The sequence below is a fragment of the Excalfactoria chinensis genome, chromosome 8 (genome assembly GCF_039878825.1).
Source record: "Excalfactoria chinensis isolate bCotChi1 chromosome 8, bCotChi1.hap2, whole genome shotgun sequence".
Lineage (NCBI taxonomy): Eukaryota > Metazoa > Chordata > Aves > Galliformes > Phasianidae > Excalfactoria > Excalfactoria chinensis.
Window position 1 is genome coordinate 23,042,095 of NC_092832.1, and position 21,232 is coordinate 23,063,326.

The 21,232-nt window shown below is 43.0% G+C and overlaps 3 protein-coding genes and 1 long non-coding RNA gene across 5 annotated transcripts in view; 1 reads left to right on the forward strand and 3 right to left on the reverse strand.

Moving 5' to 3' along the window:
* Positions 1–6,563, reverse strand: CZIB (CXXC motif containing zinc binding protein). Its single transcript, XM_072342818.1, has 8 exons — positions 6,449–6,563; positions 6,286–6,369; positions 6,091–6,147; positions 5,630–5,711; positions 4,866–4,897; positions 4,326–4,403; positions 1,088–1,153; positions 1–252 (listed from the first exon to the last, which is right to left on the reverse strand). The coding sequence occupies exons 1-8, from the start codon at positions 6,452–6,454 to the stop codon at positions 175–177; spliced, it is 483 nt and encodes a 160-aa protein (XP_072198919.1). The 5' UTR covers positions 6,455–6,563; the 3' UTR covers positions 1–174.
* LOC140255348 (uncharacterized) overlaps positions 6,537–21,232 on the forward strand; it is a 22,750-nt gene continuing 8,054 nt past the window's right edge. Inside the window, exons 1-4 of the long non-coding RNA XR_011904458.1 lie at positions 6,537–6,827; positions 7,363–7,463; positions 17,287–17,519; positions 19,636–19,859. This is a non-coding gene — a long non-coding RNA (uncharacterized lncRNA). The remainder of the gene's footprint in view (positions 6,828–7,362; positions 7,464–17,286; positions 17,520–19,635; positions 19,860–21,232) is intronic.
* On the reverse strand, positions 7,541–9,089 carry MAGOH (mago homolog, exon junction complex subunit). Its single transcript, XM_072342819.1, has 5 exons — positions 8,933–9,089; positions 8,752–8,810; positions 8,576–8,686; positions 8,226–8,308; positions 7,541–7,832 (listed from the first exon to the last, which is right to left on the reverse strand). The coding sequence occupies exons 1-5, from the start codon at positions 9,018–9,020 to the stop codon at positions 7,733–7,735; spliced, it is 441 nt and encodes a 146-aa protein (XP_072198920.1). The 5' UTR covers positions 9,021–9,089; the 3' UTR covers positions 7,541–7,732.
* The window catches only part of LRP8 (LDL receptor related protein 8), a 138,225-nt gene continuing 134,900 nt past the window's right edge, over positions 17,908–21,232 (reverse strand). The window contains exon 19 of one of the 2 annotated variants that reach the window (XM_072342814.1): positions 17,908–20,963. In XM_072342814.1, the coding sequence (XP_072198915.1) occupies positions 20,925–20,963 (39 nt within the window). In that variant the 3' untranslated portion in view covers positions 17,908–20,924. The remainder of the gene's footprint in view (positions 20,964–21,232) is intronic. The other variant, XM_072342816.1, reaches the window with a different exon arrangement.

Sequence of the window (21,232 nt, forward strand, 5' to 3'; positions counted from 1 at the left end):
TCTGGGAAAAATCTTTTATTAGGCATTCCACAAGCATTCCACAAACAGTGAAGTACAGTTTACTTAGGTTTCTATTTGTGAGGTTCAGCCATGTGAAAAATAATGCCAGGGAAACTCTGATGTTTCCAGCTCCCTCATCAATAAGCACACCAAGGTTTGTGAGCAGTGTGAACATCAGCATTTAACGAATTGATGGGTAACTTCATAGATTCCAACAGATTCCTTTGTTTTTTCATCATAGTCATTCCAATCCTGTAGGAATTAAGGTTTCATAGTGTTAGCCACAGACAACAGATGACAGTAGTGTCTAAATTACAGACTGGAATTAATTGAAGCTAAGCCTCACTCAAAGTTTGGGTCTTACTGATTGCGTGGTGCTTCCAACATAAATCTAAGCTGTATTCTGATTTTTTAGAGAAGCGAGAGCACTGACCTGAAATGGGCTGACCTAAGTAGACTTTAGAGTTGCTGTTCTCATCTTAACAAACTGGAAGAAAGATAATAAAAAAGCAGTGCACAGCCTGCAGTGGACAAAACAGCAACCACGGCAGATGAAAGGATTATCTATCATTTACAATGCCCTAGTCACATGGTTCAGCAGACAAGCAGATCCCTGCCAAGTAGGATACAGGGGAACAGATTTGACCTTGAGATTCTTGCTCACAGCCAAGGAAGATTTGCAGTGCTGGAGTCATTATTTTGTGCTTTGAAGGAGAGTGTCTTTATCGTACTTTTTAACATCTCTGTGCAGAGGAAAAAGTACAGACATGGTAAGGAAGTTAGTTCACCCCTCTTAATAACAGCAGCCATCTAGTACTGTGGGTATTTGCTCTTTGAAAGTTTTTGAATGATTTATACGTTGCATTTCTGTGTCAGCTCCCAAGATATAAATTGTATGCTGATAAAATGAAACTATGAGTAGTGCTGGTTATTCATAGTTGTAGTTTCTCTCTCCAGTTACAACTTTTTCACACCTATGTGAAAATGCAAAACTAGTCTCTCACATGCAAGGTACATATTTCAGGCTAGTGTCATAGGGAATGGAAACTCGATAATTAGAATTATGAATGAAACTAAGACAACATACCTTTTCTAACAAGTTTATGTCGTTGAAAGGTGTGCCAGACTCTGCGCCTTCAGCAGCAAATCCTGCCTGCAAACATATTTGTAGTAAGTTTTTAAGAATAAGCGGTACCAAGAAAATATTAAGTATGATCATTGAGATATTTGAAGAACTTTGAAAGAAATTTGAAAGTAACACTGCATATTTTTGTTGTATTTCATCTAAATTAGGTAGGAAAAACAGTCTGTTTCCTGGACAAGAGTGATATATAGGGATTGTTAGGTCATGGACTGAACCAGTGATTGAGTACTGGGTGAGAAGGTGTGGCTAACCCAATGCACACAGGTGCAAGCAATGCACCTGGGCAACTAGAAGGAGCAGAACGCAGGCCCACCCCTCCTCACTCATTTAAGGGTTAGCTGAGGAAGCAGGATCTCTATTTGGAGATTTCCCCCTCTGGAGCACTCAACAACCTTCAGAAAGGGTAAGTGACTTATCTCTGTGTTGTCTTCTGCACTATATACTGATAAACACCTTTATGAGCATGCTTGTATTCTGGTAGAAAGCAGTATCATTGCCTTCCCTCGCTCTGCAGGTCATTATGATGCTGTGACCCTCCCCTCATTTGTGAAATGGGAAGTCTTGATACCAACAACCACAGTGTAAAATAAGACAGTATTGCTTTTCTATGTTTCCAATCAGAAAAGTACTTTCAGTAGTTCTAGATAAACTTAAAAAAGTGAAGTTGAAATCTGTCAGCATCCAACTACTAAAAGCTTTAATTTGTATTTAGAATTTATACAGGCATTGTGTATAAAATAGCTACATAATAAGCTCACTGTGAGAAAACATACAAAAAGTATGGAAAGGAGTTAACTGTTCTTGTTTATAAATGGTCATAATCCAAGCTGCTCTAGAGAAGGGAGTTACCTATACTGGGTTTAGATATAGAAGTGACTAGCAAGCCTTGAATGCAAGGAGGATCAGTTAGCTAACTGAATAGGTAATAGGATCCAAATAGTACACAGTACTTCACTATTGTTACTGTTAACTGTTCTTAAAGAAGTGAAGGAAAAGGTAGGGATAGCTGTAGGAAAGAAATTAAATTTCTGTGGGCTGTAGCACAGAGTGTTCTTTATGATTCTTCAGTTAAAACATCAGTTATGGTTGGGCTTACATTTTTCTTGCTGTAAAACAAGCTTCATTAGTTTTGAAGTAAACTCAAGGATCAACCACCTCAATAGTACACAGGGAGGTTTCTTGTAGTGCTACTGCTAATTGCAGAATTGTACTGAGAAGCATCTAGGAAGGACAGGTGGTTTCTTGGTCTTCTGCTAGGGATCTGCACCAGCATTTTAGATAAAGAAATCTCTTCTAGCACCAAACGGACACTTCACTGTGTAGGAATGTGTGAAGTAAGCCACATGATTGTAAACTACTTTAGGATTTAGGGGAAGGTTAAGTGTCTGGGAGTTAAACAGACCACAGTGTGGCAGACATGATAACAGGAGGGTTATCTGCAAGGCACGGTGTAAATATATGCTCTATATGTAACTGTCAGAAACCCAATTCAAAGGAGTCGCTACAGCTGAGGAGGAAGATCACCATCATGGGTGAAAAATGCAGAGCTGAAGTATAGAACAAAGAGTAGAAGAAGAGATGTTCCTTGGAGTGCTGGCAAATAAGCCATGTGACTGCATTTTGAGCTTCTATGCCAGGCATGTTCTTATAGCTTTGGCGTCAAAGTATAGGCTCATTTAATCTCTGCTAAAGGAAATCTGGGAACTGCAATGCTTCGTCTGCCCTCTGCTGATGGGCAAAGGACCAACATTTAAAGCAGAAATTCCTGTTGACTTTGTTGTCACACGTTTGCTACCAGTGTAACTGTTAATGCTGGCACAAAGCAGAGAAGCTGAAGGTTTAAGAGAAATTCTGTAAAGAATCTTCCATACTAAACTGACCTCAGGGATGGTTTGTTTGTATCCGTTACAAAAAACAACTGTAGAGTAATGCTATGGCCAGTCCCTTAGACTGCAGGCTAGACAGGCTAGCTTGGATCATATCAAATATAACATAGTTTATAGAACTGTAAGGAACCACAGAAGTGTGTGTGTGTGTGTGTATATATATATATATTCATTTGGGCATCAGGAAATTCACTGAAGTATCTGCTCAGGGATTCAAGTGTACTTGCTGGTCAAGTGCACAGACTACACTTAGGGAATATTATATGAAAAGCTTATGAAAGCTGTGAAGTCTTTGTCCTGCAGATAAAAGTAACAGGTAAAATGCAGATCTGTAAACATCTCCTGTATCTCAGAGGTTTTCTATAGATTTTACTTGAAGTTCAAGTTCCTTGTTCTGGCTGGCATCAAAGTCTTCACACAGAAATAAGCAAAGAGCCCTTCTATTGCTGAAAAAGATGGACTCTAATTAAAAATGAAGGCCTCCTCCTGCAGCACAATTCTTCATTTATACCTCATTCCTTGTAGGATCAGCTTTTTCATCTGTTTGTTAGCATAGTGTCACAGTCTGAGGGGAGGATAAGACTGGTTTATATTTGTCAGTCTATTTACACTAATCTGGTTATATATAGTAAGGAGTTAGCTTGCATACAGCATGATCATGCATGAGCAAATGAATCACTGGGAACTGGCTTGGCAGTGAAGAAATCCTTTGACTCTGAACACTGAAGCGTGCTTTGAACAGCCTTTAACTGCCTTCCTCAGTTTGGGTCTGATCAGGTTTCCAATGGAAGATTACCAATATGTTTCTTACAGCTTTGACATCAAATTGCAAGATTTATTTAGAGGTCATATACTGATGACTGTTCATAACTGGAACTTGTTTATTCTTTGACATCTATCAATAACCAAAGTGGAGCTCCCCCAACTGTGGCAAGCATCTGTATGCTCCTGTGACTGCCCTTTGGAAGACTTCCTTTTGCAATAACCTGAGCAATGAAGGCCTTTCACATCAGGTCAGATGAGTGATGCTCAGCCACGTGTAAGGCAATATGAATACTCCGGGGGTGTTTTAATTTTACACGCTACTGGAACACAAGTGCAAAGAATTCTGGAGTTATTGAGCTGCTGTTTGTGGTTTTCTGAAGTTGAATAAAGTACTGTGGAGAAGATGGAAAACCGGGGAGGACCAGGATGTTTCAGGAAGAGCAGCAGCATTTCAAAGACTATATTTTAATTGCTCTGGAGTCTGTAAGAGCTCCTAAAAACTGGTAAACAAATCACAAGTATGAACTCACCTGTGGTTGAAAGTCAACTGGTTCCAAACCTCGGCATTCAAACTCCACTATCGTCTTGAATTTCTCACTGTCTTCAGCCTATAATTGAGTCAGAATACCATTAGCTTTCAGCTAATAAAACAGTAGCAGGTCTTACTCTGGGAATGAACTGCTTTAAAGGCAGTACTGTCAACTCTGATGTCCCAAGTGACAGGAAAATCCTAGGGCTTGTTTAAGAGGTTGTAATTAACTAAATGTCTCACTATGCCACATGGAAGCCTTCAAAAGGAGACAATCACCTGTGATTTGAGTAATAGAGGTTCATGTTTTGCTTGTGGAATGTATCCCAGGTTATTCTGTATTTGAACACAGAATAATCATTACTGAGCTACCGTTAACTGCAGATTTTATTTTTCATTAGACTGCTCAGAAGTCTACAAGAGACAGTTATTTTTTATCACATGAAGATAGGAGTTTATGGATTCTTGAAAGAGGAATGTGATGATACAGCAAGATTAATGTCTACTCATAATTCACTTACATAAAATAAAGCAAACTTACATTATACGGCTTGATTGTCTGACTTAAAATATCTAAAAGAAAAGAAAAAACAGACGTGTAAAAGTGAGTGGCAGCACATCCTCAGAATACAGCACAAATGAGTCCCAGCTGCTTCTCGCTTCTGAAAAGAAATCCTTATTACGTATAAAAGAAACAAAGTAAGCAAGCAATTCCTGCAGTTGTTCTTCAAAAGACAGAGTTATTCTTGCTTACATCACCCCATTTTGTTACCCTACCAATAACGTAATAAAATTCAAATGATGCTTTTGTAAAAAGAGATGAGAGTCCTGTTTGTGCAGAAACCTCAACTCACCAGGAGGCCTGAGAACCCATCAGCTGCGTGGTGCATCACTGTATGCTTGTTTTTGTCTGTGTATCTCCAGCTCTACCCTGTCTTGCCTTTGTGGAAATCCAGTGCAGGGCTCAGAGCAGCAAAGAACCCGCAAGTAACTTTCATAACCATGCATTTAGTTTATTACTGTTTTATGTATTTGATGGGAATTCTAATAGCCTAGTTCATCCTACGCTGTTCTAATGTTTATGTGTCTTTATAAAGCAGCACTTACATCCCAATAGAGAGAAGCCCAATTAGAGAAAGATAGAATGCAGTGGAAAAATCAGGTGTGACAGCCTGAGCTACTCAAGCAGCTGCATCTCTTTACAAAAAAAAACCAAACAGGTTTCAAGCAAAAATTGGGATTGAAAAATAAACGTAGGAGAAAAGTATAACGTGGATGATGCTTCTAAGCTTTCTAGGCACATACCGATGGAGTTCTCTCTGGAGCACAGCTTGCATTTCTGCACCATGGTGGCGCTTCCTCGGCCTCCTTTCAGGGGAGCACTGTCCTATAAGTTGTAACAGTGGAGACATTGTTAATTCCGCTCTAGCTGAGCCACTGGAAACCCCTGCAGAGGTACAGCTTTTGTGGTTGGTTGTTTGACAAGAACTGTCAATAAAATGCACTGAGAAGGCTTTTAGAAGCTAGAGATGCCTTATTCCAAATGCTGTAATTCTCCAGTAACTCTGTTCTAGGTTTAGAACACTGAATGATGATGCAGTTATGTGCTGTACGCAGAGGCATCTTGCATTAATAACTCAAAATGCATTCAGTAGAGATGATTCTGTCTAATAACAAAGCCTTCTCTCATCCCTGATCAATAGGCTGTTATCCCTGATAAAGGCTGTTTTTCTTTGCTCGATGCAGGTTACCGCAGGGAAGCTCACCATCAGCCGGAGGTACTGCCATTTCTCGGAGACTTCCCCGCAGTTCCCGCATTTCAGCTGCAAAATCACACAGATCAGATAATGTAAGTGCACGGAGTGATCATGCACTGCAAGACGGGGCCGTTCAGCAGGCGGGCAGCACGCAGCTTGTCGCTGCAGCTCCGCCGGGGTGTCGGCTCAGCATCTCTCCCGCACCTTCAGGTACCAGCGGAAGTCCTCCCCCTCGGCCCGCAGCCGGGTGATGTTCTCCAGCGTGGCGCGGAGCTGCAGCCCGATCCTCTGCAAGGCAAGAGGCAGCGACAGCCCGTCAGCTCGGCTCGGCTCGGCCCGACGCGGCCCGGCCGCGACCCCGACCTACCCCCATGGCACACTCCCGGCCGTGCGCTTTTGCCCTCAGTCAAGATGGCGGTCGCCGCTCTCTGATGACCTAATGCCGAGCTGCCCACAGCCAAGATGGCGGCCGGCGGCGCGGCCTGCCCCGCCCCGGGCAGGGCCAAGTGGGAAGGAGTGTGGGGAGGAATGGCGGGGGGTTGTGTGACAGATGGCGGCCAGAGAAAGGAAAAGCTGAGGGAGGAGTTGAAGTGTAAGATGAACTTCAGGAATCAGCACGACGGTACGTAACCTGCTCTTGTTTCGTAGGGAACATGTCTGCTACGTGTTAGTGTGGACTTCAGCTTCAGAGGACGCACCCAGATGCTTTGTAGCACCTTCATCCCAGAGCTGACGTTGTGCCTCAGGTAAGGCCCATAACAGCCCGTGTAGAACCACTAGCCATTAGCAAACTGGAGTTGCTTCTCTTAAGCTCCATATAACATGCAGAAAAACGTCTGGTAATTCACATTAAAACATAGCAAAAGTTAAATTAAACCTGCCATGCTACAGGATGGTTTCTGGTTAATCTGGTTTTAATAAGATTCCCATTGCAGCTGAACAATCACTTGAAAGAAGCACAGTTTTAGTTAGCCCATCCTACGTATTGCAGGTGCTGTAAGCAAGTGCTGCATCTTGCAGTGACTTTCTTCCACCTCCAAGCTGAACTGAGGAGTTTAAAGCATGACAGCCCACCTCCACTCCCTGTGAGGCACACGTCAGGCTGCCAGACACTCAGTTCAAGTTCACGTCTGCAATGAAAGCTATCCATCTGCTTCCTAGAGTGCTGACATAAGTTACCACTTTGAGACATGTGCTTCGTCCTCCTCCAAGCCCCTTAAGCAGCGCTACACCAAAGGTGTGCTAGTTTAAACTTAATACGTTCTGTGCTTTTAATTTCAGTTCTTCCAAGAGAAGCTGCGTAGGAGCATCAGTGAAGACCCTGTATGGTCCCTGTGCAGTCTGCTGCTAAAGGCAAGTGGGTGTCACCTCTCACTGCACAGGTAAGTGAAATATCCCTTTGTGATACAACTGAAATGACCCATCCTAAACGCACCATGATAAAAGAAGTGTCAGGAAGTCATTTTATCACCAGGAATTTTAAGTTAAAAATACCCATGTCAACATTTTATTAAGACAAGTCACTTACAGTTTGTAAAAATAAAAAAACAAACGAATTCTAACATACATAAAAGCTTCAGGCCCAAAGAAGCAAGGAATTGAAAAAGCCTCCCCCCATGTACGGACACAGCAGGACAAACTTCAGTTTGTTTTAGATTGGCTTAATCTTGAAGTGCAGTCCGATAAGACTGAAGACTAGACACTTCAGGTCCTGGACCAGGTAGTAGAACACTCTCAAACCTTCTGGATCCCTGCAGTGCACAATGGAAAGGAAGGGGAGGGGGAAAAAAAGGACTTGAGTTGTATGAGAGCAGTTTGTAGAATTAACCTACACATAGATCTATATATGCACAAAAAAAGCCTGCAGCAGGATTTTTCAGGGGTCGTTGTTTGATTGTAACAAACCTTGTATTGATTGAGTGTAACAAATCTTGTATTGATTGATAAAAACATGGAATGCAGAACGTTTTGAGGCTTAAGTCTTGATGGGACGTGCATTTTTATCACTGTGAGGTAGCATCGCTTTGCATTTACTAAACAAAATCTGATCTGAAAACACTTAAAATATAAGCACCCAATAATCAGCAGGTTCTAATATAGAAGGCCACAGAAAGACAACAGCAACAGCAAAGCAGAGTACGTACTTGGATTGATTTACATCGATGAGCGAACCAATTTTTGACGTGGTGAAGGAGATGTGCTCGTCACCAATCACTATTTCAAGCTCCTGCAAAGCAAAAGACGATATCAAGTGGCATTAGAGGAATTTAAGCACTGTGGTGACAACTTTTACTTATTGCAGGGTATGAATGCACCGCGTGTGTGACTCACGTTAGCTCTCGCAGCTAAACTGCCATTTAGGGTTTGATTTAGCTCTTAATTGAACTGGATTAGCTCGCCTTCCTATATGCGGTGCTGGCTTTGCTATGAAGCCCAGTTACACTTTAAATTAGTCCGTATAAGAGCTGTTAGAGGGAAGCAGCAGCACACCGACCTGGCGGCCCACCCTGTCCGGAGGGGGCCACAGCGCGTCGTCCTCTTTGGTGATCTCGCTGTCGTCGATGATCCGCTTCAGCTCCTCCATCACGCTCTTGTGCACGTACGCCTGCAAGCAGCCCCTCAGTATGACGGCACCCGGCCGGCCCGCGCCCCCCGCCGCGCCCCGCTCACCTCCTTGCGGATCATCACGTCGTTCTTGTAGTTGCTGTTGTTGGCGTAGCGCAGCTTCCCTGCGGAACGACCCGCGTTAAGGCCGCCGGGCTCAGCCCCACGCGGCACCAGAGCTGCCCGCCGCCCCCCGCCGCCCCCCGCCGCCCCCCTACCGCCCCCCGCCGCCCCCCTTGCCGCTCACCGTCGGGCCGGAACTCGAACTCGAGGAACTCGTGCCCGAACTTCCCCTTGTGCCCCACGTAGTACCGCAGGTAGAAGTCGCTCGCCATGGTCCCGCCGCACCGGCATGCACCGCGACGGCGCGCGCCGAACGCGTCACGGAGGAAGCGACGGAACGAGCCCGGCCTGCCGCGCCCTCCCCGTGCTCCTATTGGCTGCCGGCCGCGAGGCCCGGCGCCCGCCGTGACCGTTGCGCCCCCCTGCGGCGGGGAGGGCTGCTGCAGCACGGCAGCTGGTGGAGGCGGCGGGCCGCCATATTGCCCACGTCGGGACGTGGGCTGCCCTGACATCACCGAGCGGCCCGGCGGCACAGAGCTGCAGCTGAAGGTGCCCGACCTCTCCCGTAGCGCCCTGAGCCCCCAGAGCCGATGGCGTGGTGGTGAACTGCCGGGAGGAGGAAGGTGTGCGGAGCCACGGCTAATATCTCACCTAAAAAAACAACCCTGTTTCAGTTTGAAACCATCCCCCCTTGTCCTGTCGCTATCCACCCTCCCATACAGCTGCTCTCTCTCCTGTTTATACGCTCCTTTCAAATACTGGAAGGCCACAAGGAGGTCTCCCCAGAGCCTTCTCTCTTCACGTGCTTCACAGGCAAGGAGCAGCACTGGGTGATTGTGGGCTTTAAGGTTAAAGGTGCTGGATTGGATTCTGCCATTGCCTTCTTCCCTGTTTAGTTTGGCATGAGAATAGGCAATATATGAAAAGCGACCTGTGTGCTTTCATGTTTTTCTTGCTACAGAAAGAAATGTATGTGTGTTACCCCGGGTCAAATATCCACCCCTGTCACAACAGCAGGCTGTGTGGATTGCTGGCCTTGGGCTCAGCCTTCAGGGTGGTTGTACAGATGGCTGGTGGTACCTACAAAAGCTCCTATGCTGAGGTTAAGGAAGGTGTGTGCCTTTTTTTCCTCTGTGGCTACATAAAACTGTATATTGGATGTTGGAAGAAGAGTTGAAATGCCTAAACACTGTGTATCCTGCAGTGGAGTAAAAAAGGTCAGGCAATAACTCATGTTCGGAAGGAAGGCTTCAGCACAATGGAACTGCTTTATTGAATGCTAACGAAAAGGTCACATCTTTTGGTTGTTATTCTCACGTAAAAGTGTAAAGTTGAAGTTGTTTTTTTACAGCTTCTTTTTTCAATGGCTTTTTCTATTCCGGTATTTGAGGAAAGGTCATCTTCCTAGTGGACACTTGGTATTATATGGTCTGTTAAATCTCTATTATTTCTGTTGATGCTAATGTGTGGTTTTTTTTTCTTTGATCTTCCTTCCCCCCCCCCTTTTTTGGGGGGGAAATACACAGAACCACAGAATAGTCTAGAAGCCAAATACTCGTATATTTGAAGTTCCCTCTTTTTTCTTCTATTTTCCTCAGCTAATGCGCACTTCCACCTGATTTCTCGTCTGCACAGAGGTAAGAGTATCTATCTGTCATCTGCCCTGCAAACCAAGGCAAAGCATCACATCTGTGATAAAGTAGGGTCAGTTAAAACATCTAATGCAGATGTCTTTCCTTTCACACGATTTTCCTGTTGCTTGGTAGTTGTGTTCTCTAAACACAGGGAATGGAATAGTGTTTTCAGGAAAGAATAAATGCATACTGCAGGTGTTAGTGCAGCTGACTCAGCATGAAAGTAGCTTGTAACCTTTGTGGTAATCAGAGTAATCTGCTAGAACAGAAAGCTCATCAGAGTCTCTGCTAAAAGGGGCCATTGGTTGGGTGCAGCATGTTCAGCAAACCGAGAGATCTCTGGTGGCAGAAAATGATGCGGCAGCAGCGTGTATGTTACCTAATCTTCTGCCTGTGACTTTATAGGACATCCCCCTACATGCAGCATGCCTGCTAACCTTTGATTAAGACTGTCTGCTCTTCTGTTTATGAAACTGATTTTGCTAAACTGGAGGATGAACTATTGGCTGGAGAGTATGGTTTGGTTATTAGAGTGAATGGGTGCAATCACAAGGTACTTGGAAATCCTAACATCATCCTCGTTAAAGCTCAACAAATCATGCATTGAGCACTATCTTCTACATTAGTCAAAGGCCTGGAATGTTCAGGTTTATGTTGGAATTCATTAATTCATAGTTCTGTGTGGTTTTAAAGTCTACAGAAGGATTTTGCACGTAACAAATGTGCACACAACAACAAGCCAGGACAGCTTACTTCTTGTTTCTGCCTGTTTCTACTTAACACAGCTGTTAAAAAGTGCTATCCTGATTGCCTGCATATATTCTCTATTCTAAGAGGTAGTTATGCAGTTGTAGGTACTCTTGCTAAAAAACATTTAGCAGAATTGTTGCCTGACTCGTGCAATAACTGTGATGTGCCCTACTAGTGGGTTATCTATTCTTAAATAATTGATTTCTTTATTCAAGAGCTTGCTGTTTGTTTGTTTTTTTAAACACATAAATAATTTGTTGCCTTAAAAAAGTGCAATGGATTTAAACGCTGTATTTTTGTAAGCTCTCATTTGTCTTGTATTTTGTTGATGTTGGAAAGAAGCAAGCTGTTGTACAAATGGCTGAGGAGGTATCTTCTCTACATCTACTGCTTCAGCTCATCATTGGACCCATTTGTCTGACTTCACTTTTACTCCAGCAGCATTTGAGATAATTAAGGAGGAAGTGAAAAAGACTTACTTCAGCATGCTCATCAGATCAGAGGTGTTAGCACAGTAAGTGTCTGCAGGAAAGGTTTAATTTTAGGGTGCTGGTAGAAAAGAAGGCAGTCATCTTTGTTCTTCTGTCTTGTCATAGCAGCGTAATGTGATGGCTGGAGGAGCCAGCCTGCCTTTTCATCAGGAATTACAACGCACTTCTTTGCATGCTCTTGCTGAACATAGTGAATGCCAGCACAATAATTATATGTCAGTTCAATTCTCAAACTGCCAAATATTTTTGCCTTTTACTGAGTAACAGAACTAATGACCAGGTGCCAAAGCTGTCATGAATTCAAGTGTTTAAATAGTTATCCTGTATGTATTTTTTCCTAGTTGCTTGCATTTCTTTTGCCAGCAGCACCTGTGTGCACACCATGAGCTTAAAGTTTGTTCTTAGAAGATTAACAAATCTTCTGAGTAAGCGTCAGCTGTGTCGTTCCCCTCCCACTGCTCATGTCCAGCTGCCTTTCCTTTCTTTCTAATTGCCAGTGGTCTCACTCACATGTCATGCTCTTTCTTTATTAGTCCCTCTTTCTGTCTCTCTGGAAGGACGTGTTATTTTTGATTGTCATTTAGACTACTTTTGTTTCTTAAATATGAGAAGAAATACTTGATGCCTGCTGCTGCACGGGTAGGGGTAAGTAGACAACATTAATGTGACATAAGATTGGTGTCAGACAGCAGAATTACCATTTGATTTAGTAAGGGTAACTGTCTTGTGTTAGAGCTTCTTCACAGCTGAAGAGAGCAAGAGATGCCTAGAATCTTCTTCAGCAGATCAATAGAAATCACGTTGCTTAATCTTCTGAGAAAAGACAGTAGCCAGTACTGGGTGAATACGGTCTGACATCCTTGCTGCTCTTTGGATTTGGTGATGGATTCTGACAAGAGCAATGTGTCTATTTGTCTTAAAGGAGAAAACATTAATCAAAATGGGGCTGCAGCTTTCTGATCTGCAGAAGGAGTCAGAGGTGCCAGTTCACTACTACTTGTGAGGGTAGAGCATGCTCTAGAAAGGAGATGTTAAATGAAGGCTAATGGTATTTTCTAGACTTTGTATCACTAATAGCTGTCGGTGCTTCTGTAAAATGAATTAGTGATTTGTGAATCATGTTGCCTCTGTTTGGAGTTTGCTTTGAATCGACCATCTGTAATTCACAAGTTTCTAAGCCTGTAGATTAAAAGGCTCTGCTTCAGGGTTTAGGGTTAAACTGAGCCTCGTGTGGGTAGCAGCATGTAGGTCCTTCAGGAAAGGAAATAACTGTGTCAAATAACTGCATAAACCATTGTGAAGTTCACTGAAAATTTTGCTGCATATTTAAAACACGAACTCCTGCAAAGTGTCAGTGCTGTGCTGTGCCTCTCAACATCCAGCACTCTGCAAGATGAATTGTGGTTGTTCTCTCCCGTATTGTTTTCGCTCAGTGCAACTTCTCAGCAGCTTGTCGTTGTTTCTCAATTGTTGGATTTCTGTTTTCAAATGTTTCTGCACTGAAATAGATTTATTTTTCTATTGCAGTGAGGCTTGCCAAGGTATTGTAATGAGGCAGTTAAGAAGGCAGGCAGTTTCTAGGGCGCTCTATAGAATTTTTGCTCAGTCTGCAGCTGCAGTCTGGATCAGGTTTGCACAATCATACTGAAGGCTGTTGAAGAGCAGAACTTCTGCACCATTCCCATTAAGCATCACCTGTGTTTTGGGCTCTGTAGAGGCAGGTCTATAACTGTGTATTACTGCCACCTGTGCTGCTGCTCTCAGCTGCTGTGGTCATACTCATAGCAGCCAAACTTTCAAATAAAACACCAGCGAACAAACAGTGAAGTACTTATAGAATATTATAGGGCAGCTGAAGGCCTGTTCCAGTGCTACTGTAAAATCCTAGATGACTTTATTCCATAGTTGTGAGTACACGGGTAATCATTTAGACATTGAAAGGGACTTGAATATTTTTAAAGCTATGTGTTGCAATTTAGAAAGCAGGATCTGACCGAGTGTGTGACCTGTGCCTTGGGACTGGTAGTCATTCAAGCTTCAAGGTCTTTTGCTGCACCATTTGATTTTTTCCACGCCTCCTTTTGTCCTCCTCTGACAGCAGGATCAAGTTTAGACCCTTAAGACCTTTTAGAAGCTACTAATTGATAAATTTATCCAATGAGAAGTTGCTGCAAAGTTTAGAAACATTCAGTTTTCTCAGAATTCAGCTGATTTCTGCTCACGGCCTTTTGACACGTTGCGGCTTTTTCTGCTGAATGGAAGAATGTTCTAGTATAAGAATCCTCTAATGTAGCAAAGTATCTGCCAGCTTTTCCCTGAAGCCGCTGGTCAGTTCACAGTCCAGCTTGTGAGAGGAGGGACGGAACTTTTATATCCACTATTTATTTTTTATGTACCTTTAGCAGTTTTTCTAGGTCTCTGCTGAAGCTGCTTCATTTTCTTTAGTGCCCTCTCTGAATTATCCACTCAACGTAGTATTTCTGCGGTGATCTTAGCAGAGGTGAAACTACTTCATCCTACGCCTGCATTGTTTGATGCTCAAGATCCCTTCGTTTATCAACCCCTTTGTTTCATTTTGGTAATGGCGGATTGCTTTGATTTCTCTTGGGGCTGCTCTCAGTGATGTCCGAGTAAAGTCAACTGCAATTTTGAAAAGGATTTCTGAATTAAAATGGATTGTTTATTTATTTATTTAATAGAGATGGACATCATGTAATTTTGGAGCGTGGCACATGGTCTATGATAGAAAAATATCAGAGTTTAATGGAGGGGGATTTCTGCAGAGTCTTTACTATCTTTTGTTCAGGCTTTCAAGTCACAGCTGTTTGTGGAGGGCTTAGCAGACAGAAATGTAATGGGGCAGGAAGCATTAAGCTTAACAGTTTGGGTGGGCTCTTTGTCAGCCTTCAGTAAAATAGCTGTTTAACCCTTTGGAATGTAATTACAGGAAATGTTATTGCTAAGCACTTTGTCAGCCCTGTTTTCCAGTGGTCTTCTGGCAGATCCAGATGGCACAACAGCACCAGTGGATCTAGGGTGCTTACAAGAGACATTTCTCCTCTAGCTCTTTTTCTGTCTGGTCTTCTGCTTCAATTGAGCTAATCTACCTTCATCTGCCATGGATTCTTTTCTTTCTCTCATGTTATGAGTGAGCAAAATGCCCAAGCTATAAATTATATGGGAGAAGCGTTTCTTTACTTTTTCCTTTCTTTCTCCCCACCCTCACAAAGTAGAACAGGGCAGAACTTCTTCTCACCTCCCAGAGCCTTGGGAATTGGAGGGTATCTGGCAAGGACACTGGAATATGGCAGTTGAACCCCTCCTGAATATTGTGGTGTATACAGGGATGAATAATTCTCTGCTAAAGCTAAGCTGACTTTATTTTTTTATCTAGGAAGGGAAGGGCCATATAGATGATGTTCTTGTGTGAGCATCCTGCACACTTCCCCTTCGATTACATTCTTCCTGAAGAAGTGAATTGAAATTGATTGAAGACATTTAAGTACACGTCTTTGCTCCAGAAAGCTTCTGGTTCTTCTGTTAATTCAAATAGCAATGCATTTTAAAGGGAGGGGGACCACAGCAGCACTTGACTGTGAAGTCAGCTTTGTTGTTGGCTGAGATGTGAGCAGGTGTCTGACACTTGGCTGTGTTAGCAGGGAGCATGTTAAAGACTTGAGTTGTTTGTATGATCTGTGGTAGTTTGTGCCCTGCAATTCAGAGCAATCAATGCAGAACTGATCTGCATGGCTGCTGTGCAGAGAGTGAACTGGATGATAGCACAGTTACTGTGCACAAGTCCTTCCAGGTCCTTGGTGCAACTGCAGCCTATGTTATTTTGTGATTATTTTCAGCATGGATATTGTGCTTTTTCATATCCCATCCACTTCAGTCAGGATATTGTCACACTCCTTCCCCTTTCCCCCCTCCCTGTTAGTTCAGGGTAGTCTTTCTGCCTGTGCAGTGGATACCAAAAGTGTGCCTGCTTTCTGCATTGAAGATGCAATGGGAAACCAGAAATCATCGGCTTGTTGTTTTGTATGTAACTTACTGAGTAATTAATGCTGGAGCTGATGGTGGGTTTGTTGGTCTTTTTTTAGACTGGAGGGAGGGGTTCAACTGAACGTGTTCTCACTAAGTTGCTTGTGGTCAGATGTGACCTTTCCTTGCAAAACTGGAATTGTTTGATCCGTGGCTGGATCTTCCTTGACTACAGGGCCTGCAGTAGTTTGGGGATGGTGAAACTGCTGTTGTGAACAGGAGTGCATCTTGAATAACTTTGAGCTGTATTTCAGATGCACGTGGAGGAGCCTTTCACTTCCCTGTGAACTGAAGAAGTGATTGAATGCTCTGCTGGAAGGTATAACTCCCCTTCAGTGTTTGTTATTTAGTTTGTTTGCTTCCTGATCATAGTCCTTTATACTTCATTGATACCAGTAATTGTATCTCATTGTCAGCCCCTGTAATAGTGTAGCTGAAAGCGCATGGCACTACGTACACTACACTGTAATCAAGGACAGCATGATCAGTGTCTCCATTATTTATCCACTTCTACAGGTGGGGCTGCGTCCATGCCAGTCTTTGCACTGGCATGCATTCATGTCTGTGCTTATCTGTTATTTAGAGTCTAGTGATGGTTTGAAGACTTTTCCTCTAATGTGTTGGTGCCTTTATATATAAAAACTGAGTAAGGACAGCTTCTGTAAACTGATAGCACAGCTGAAAGAGGAAAAACAATGTTCTGCATCTAGTGGTTGTTCACATTAAAGTGGTGATGCATAAAGACATGGGTGCTGATTTGTATCTGTGTCATGGGCTGGCACTGATAGGTAAGGCAAAGCAACAACCTTAATGGTCCCTGTCCCTGCCCTGTGTTTTCCTCTGCTTGTCTGCAAAGACAAAGTAGGCATTCACAATGACAGTCTGTCAGTGGTTTTTATTGGGTAGTTCTTCAGTGACCAAATGAAAAATATATACATTTTTTGACCTGGGGATCTACAGACTGGTGTGTCTCAACTTTGTGCCTGGGAAGATCGTGGAGCAGATCCTTCTACAAGCTGTGTTCAGGCACATATGAGATAAAGAGGTGATTTGAGACAGCCCGCATGGCTTCACCAAGGGCAGGTCTTGCATGACCAATCTGGTGGCCTTCGATGATGGAGTGGTGGCTTTGGTGGATGGGGGAAGGGAGATGGTGTCATCTACTCTGATTTCTGCAAAGCCTTTGACACAGTCCCTCACCACATCCTTCTCTTTAAGTTTGGGAGGTACAGATTTGGAGGATGGACTGTTCAATGGGTTAGGAATTGGCTGGTTGGATGCAGCCAAAGGGTTGTGATTAATGATGCTGTGTCAGGGTGGAGGCTGGTTACAAGTGCTGTCTCTCAGGGGTTGGTCTTGGGACTGGGTGATGGTCAGAGGGCTGGAGCACCTCTCCTGTGAGGAAAGGTTGAGGGAACTGGGCTTGTTTAGCTTGGAGAAGAGAAGGCGCTGGGGAGACCTCATTGTGGCCTTTCAGTACTTGCAGGGAGCATTTAAACAGGAGGGGAATGGCTGTTGGTGAGGGTGGATAGTGATAGCACAAGGGGGAGTGGTCTTATTATATTTCTTTTCCCAAGTCTTGTTGCTGAGAGGTCAGCGTATCTTTTTTTTCCTGTTATCAGCTCCTGATGTGCTTGCTGAGAAATGCCCGGAAACACAGCGTCCAAGTTGGAACCTCTGTTATTGTCAACAGGATAATTCACAATGAATGTCAAACTTCGACTGCTAACAGCTGTGTGAAGCTGGTGCTCAAGGATACTTTGTTAACCTGGGTGCTGTTCCCAGGGCATCCAAAACACTGCAGCTGCCTGTGAAGTGCTCCTGTTGTAGCTGTTTGAGCACCAGGACCAGCAAAGTAAGTGTGTTTTGTCAATAACTGCTTTGAGTTGGCTGGTGTGTTCATGTGCAAATGGACTGGGTTACCCCTCTGACAGGTGAGTCGGGTATCCAATATATTTAGTTAAGGCAGCTGTTAGAGGAGGCATAACTTAGTGTGACAGGCTTGGGACTCGCATAGGAGGCTGTGTCGTTTTTCTTAGCACCTTCCATAAAATTATATAGAATAGAGAATATATGCCTTGGACATAAAATCATCTAGAATCATAGAAGCGTTGGGGATGAAGGGAACTTAAAACCCATCTGGGTTCCAACCTGGCCCTAAGCCCCACTTCGACTTTTAACAATGGAGAGTTAAGGAAAAGGCAGACCAAGGTGCAATACAGTACCAGGCCTAAGAGACAGCATTTGAAGTACTAAAATGTAATTAGTTCAGTAGGCTCAGATTAAAAACAAACAAACAAATCTTTCTATAGAAACAGTGCACTGTTTTACAAATGTATTCATTTGGTTTGCAGTGATCCTTATTCATGTAAGTACAGCACGTTATACAGCAGATCCCTCCCCGCCCCTCCCTGGTCCTTTCATCCATACCAAAAACTGAAACACAAAAGGCACCGAGCAAGAACTTACTTTAACAGAACTTCAACATGACGAGACAGATCAGAAGTGATTACAGTGTTAAATATCATCCTAACAACCGGAACCGTAATTTAAAATAACTTCTTTAAAAAGAAAACATTGGCGTTTAGTTGAAATCATCACTGCACATTGAGTTCATTTACAAAAAGCCACAGCCTTTTTTTACACGGTTTGTACAGATTTGTCTGTGTGTGCTCTTAGAAAAGTATCAAAACTGTAGAACTTCCAAATCTATTTACATGTCTGTTAGTTACAGAGTTACCACGTACATACAGCCTCCTCTCAGTTTTTCTTCATGCACACAGTGCATGAATTTGCAGACATGGAGCTTCAGACCTTGGAAGGGTAACTGGGTGTCTCAGTCACTCCTTTACTGCCTTATAATCTAGAACTGGAACAGAAGGGTGCTTGATTCTTTAGATGTTGTCTACAAAGGCTGTGAATCAAGTAGTTTAAGTAGGGGAATGCTACACTTGGTCTTCAGACACCTTGTTCCTTTCTTAGTTGAGAATCCAAGTAAGTCCAACTCACGTTATCCTGTGGTTTTTCTTTTCCTAAAAGGAATGTGTGTGTGTTGGGGGATAGGGAGGAGGAAAATGAGACAAGGATACAATGGGGATTGGTTTATTCTGCTTGTATACAAAAGCTGTAATTGATGCAAGAAGGCTAAGGTTTCCTCAGCTTCTCACACACTTCAGTCCAGTGTGTGGTGGTAGTTGAGTATTATCCACTTCCTGGGAACCTCATAGTGTGAGATAAGAAAAAAGCAGTGGGTCTTCTGAACTACCCAGCCAAACAGCATTGCTGGCCTGTGCTTACACCAACAAGGAGGGGGGAACTGGACGGTTATCTCTGCTGGATGGAACAGGTGAAAAACACCATCCGGGAGAAGGCCTTGCTTTTGGCCTCGATGCCTGAACTTGTCCCTTGAGGTGGATGATCATCACCTGCTGTGGTTTGATAGGAAACTGTGAACCTGAGAGCAGAGCCTTACACTGCTGTTTGCCATGTCAGTGCACAGACCTTGAATAAGCTACTGGAACTGGGGGGGTGGGAGGGAAGCATCTGTGTAGGAAAAGGAAGCTAATATACCGAGAGACTGTTCTTGAGTTCTCCTTTCTAAAGTAGTTTTATGGAATCCCAGGCTAGCACAGATGTCATGATCTTCAGCAAGAGGAGCCTGTTTAAAATAATGTATCTTTTTTTGCCATCAAAGGAGTGAATGTAAGAGTACCTGGACTCCTTCTTGCTGCAGAAATAGGCAGGATTATGTCAACTATTTTGATCTTTTGGTGTTTGGTTCCTTGTAATTCTTAGGACAGACAGTGCATATTTAGACTCCTTTGTTGTAGTATGTGGTGATGGCAACACTGTGCTATTGAGGTCTGCAGGAAAGAGAAACTAAGTTTGGGAACCATAGTGAATGAAAGGCAGTTACTAACAGACCAGAAAGCTTTCAACTTCTTTTTCCTGTGATGTTTTATTTTTTTCAGATGCCTTTGAATTCTAGGAATCAGCTATTGATACAGCTGTGAATTTTGAACCTTGCCTTGTGCTCTGTGTTATGTCAGATGTATTACGGTGCAGACATTCACTCTGATGACAGCTGCTGCACTTCAATGAATCCTACAAATGGTGAATGAACTAAGACACTGCCCCACAGCATCTCCTAAACTGAGACTTAATGAAGAAGGGAGTGGGGGAAAGGAGCCATGAGGTAAGGGATTACCTTTTGTTATTGTGGGACTGTTTCCTGATGAGCCTTCCTGAGTGCTCACTTCAGGTATCTGAATGTGCCTCAACTCTTGGTTCTGCTAATTCTAAATGCGTGTGAGAGGTGCAGGATGCCTAGTAGGGAAAGCACTCAGATAGAGGAAAACAAAGAAATAGGCTAAATCAGATTTGTACCAACCTGTAAAAAGCAACAGTAGAGAATGAAAAATGTGGTCACTGTAGGAGCTCCTCCTGCCTGAAATGCTGTTAGCAACAGCCCTTTAGCTCAGAGCAGTGCAGGCAAAGCTGGCTAAACTGGAGAAGATGAAAGCAACCCTTGCAAGCCACTTTGGGAAACAGAAGCCCTGTTTGTTATGGCTGTCATTTATCGGCTATCTTACAGTACAGCTGTTTCTTCCTTTGTGTCTTTAGATTTGAAAGCAAACTTTAAACACCTGGTAAAAATTCAATTATTCCTAATTTTCATAAACATAGCCCAGTAGTTTTAAAATATATGTATATATTTATATATATGTATATATTTATATGCCTATATATCTATCTACACTAGATAGATATATACACAGATAATCTATGCACAGCAAGCCAAACATACAAAAAATAAATACTCTCACCCCTCTACTATATTTACAGATCAGATCTTATAATCCAGCTTTTGTTAATAAATATTTCTAAACGGTCTGTACAGATTTTATTTTACTTATGTTGATGGATAGCCACAAAGCATATTCAGTATATTTACAAAATATCTATAAATATAGTCTTAAAATAAAGCAGTAGCTACTGAACCGTCAGCCTGCTGGTTATGTACATTGAGTTAGTAGCTCAGCAGTTGCTTATTGACTATCACAAATGGGTAGTGCAACAAGTTAAAATGTGTATAAAAGATTATACATACAAAACTCTCACATCCTTTGGATGTTTGCAGTTCATTATAACTCTGTGGTTACCCTTCTGCAACATAAATAATGATTCAAACAAAGAAGCAGGTTTTGTGATCCAAAGAAAGTTTGTTCGGTGCGTTCTGGCTGGAGCAGCAGCTTCATCCTTATGGCAGCCCATCGTCTTCTAAGCTCAGTGCTACGCGCTGTGAAGGAAGAAAAGCAAACTTGAAGAGAAAATCTGACTTGTATATTTTGATACACGAACAACAGTATCACAGGATTTGGTGCCAAGTTGCATTTCCTGTTAAAAATCTATTTGCTGCCCTAATGTAATGGTGACAAATATTATTTCATGTACTGTTTTTTTTCCCTTAAACAAGGTCTCTCCCAGAAGTTTTACTACAGAGACATTGGATGGCGCATTGTCCTTGTATGCTACATGGATAGAATTCCTTGTAAGGACTGACATATT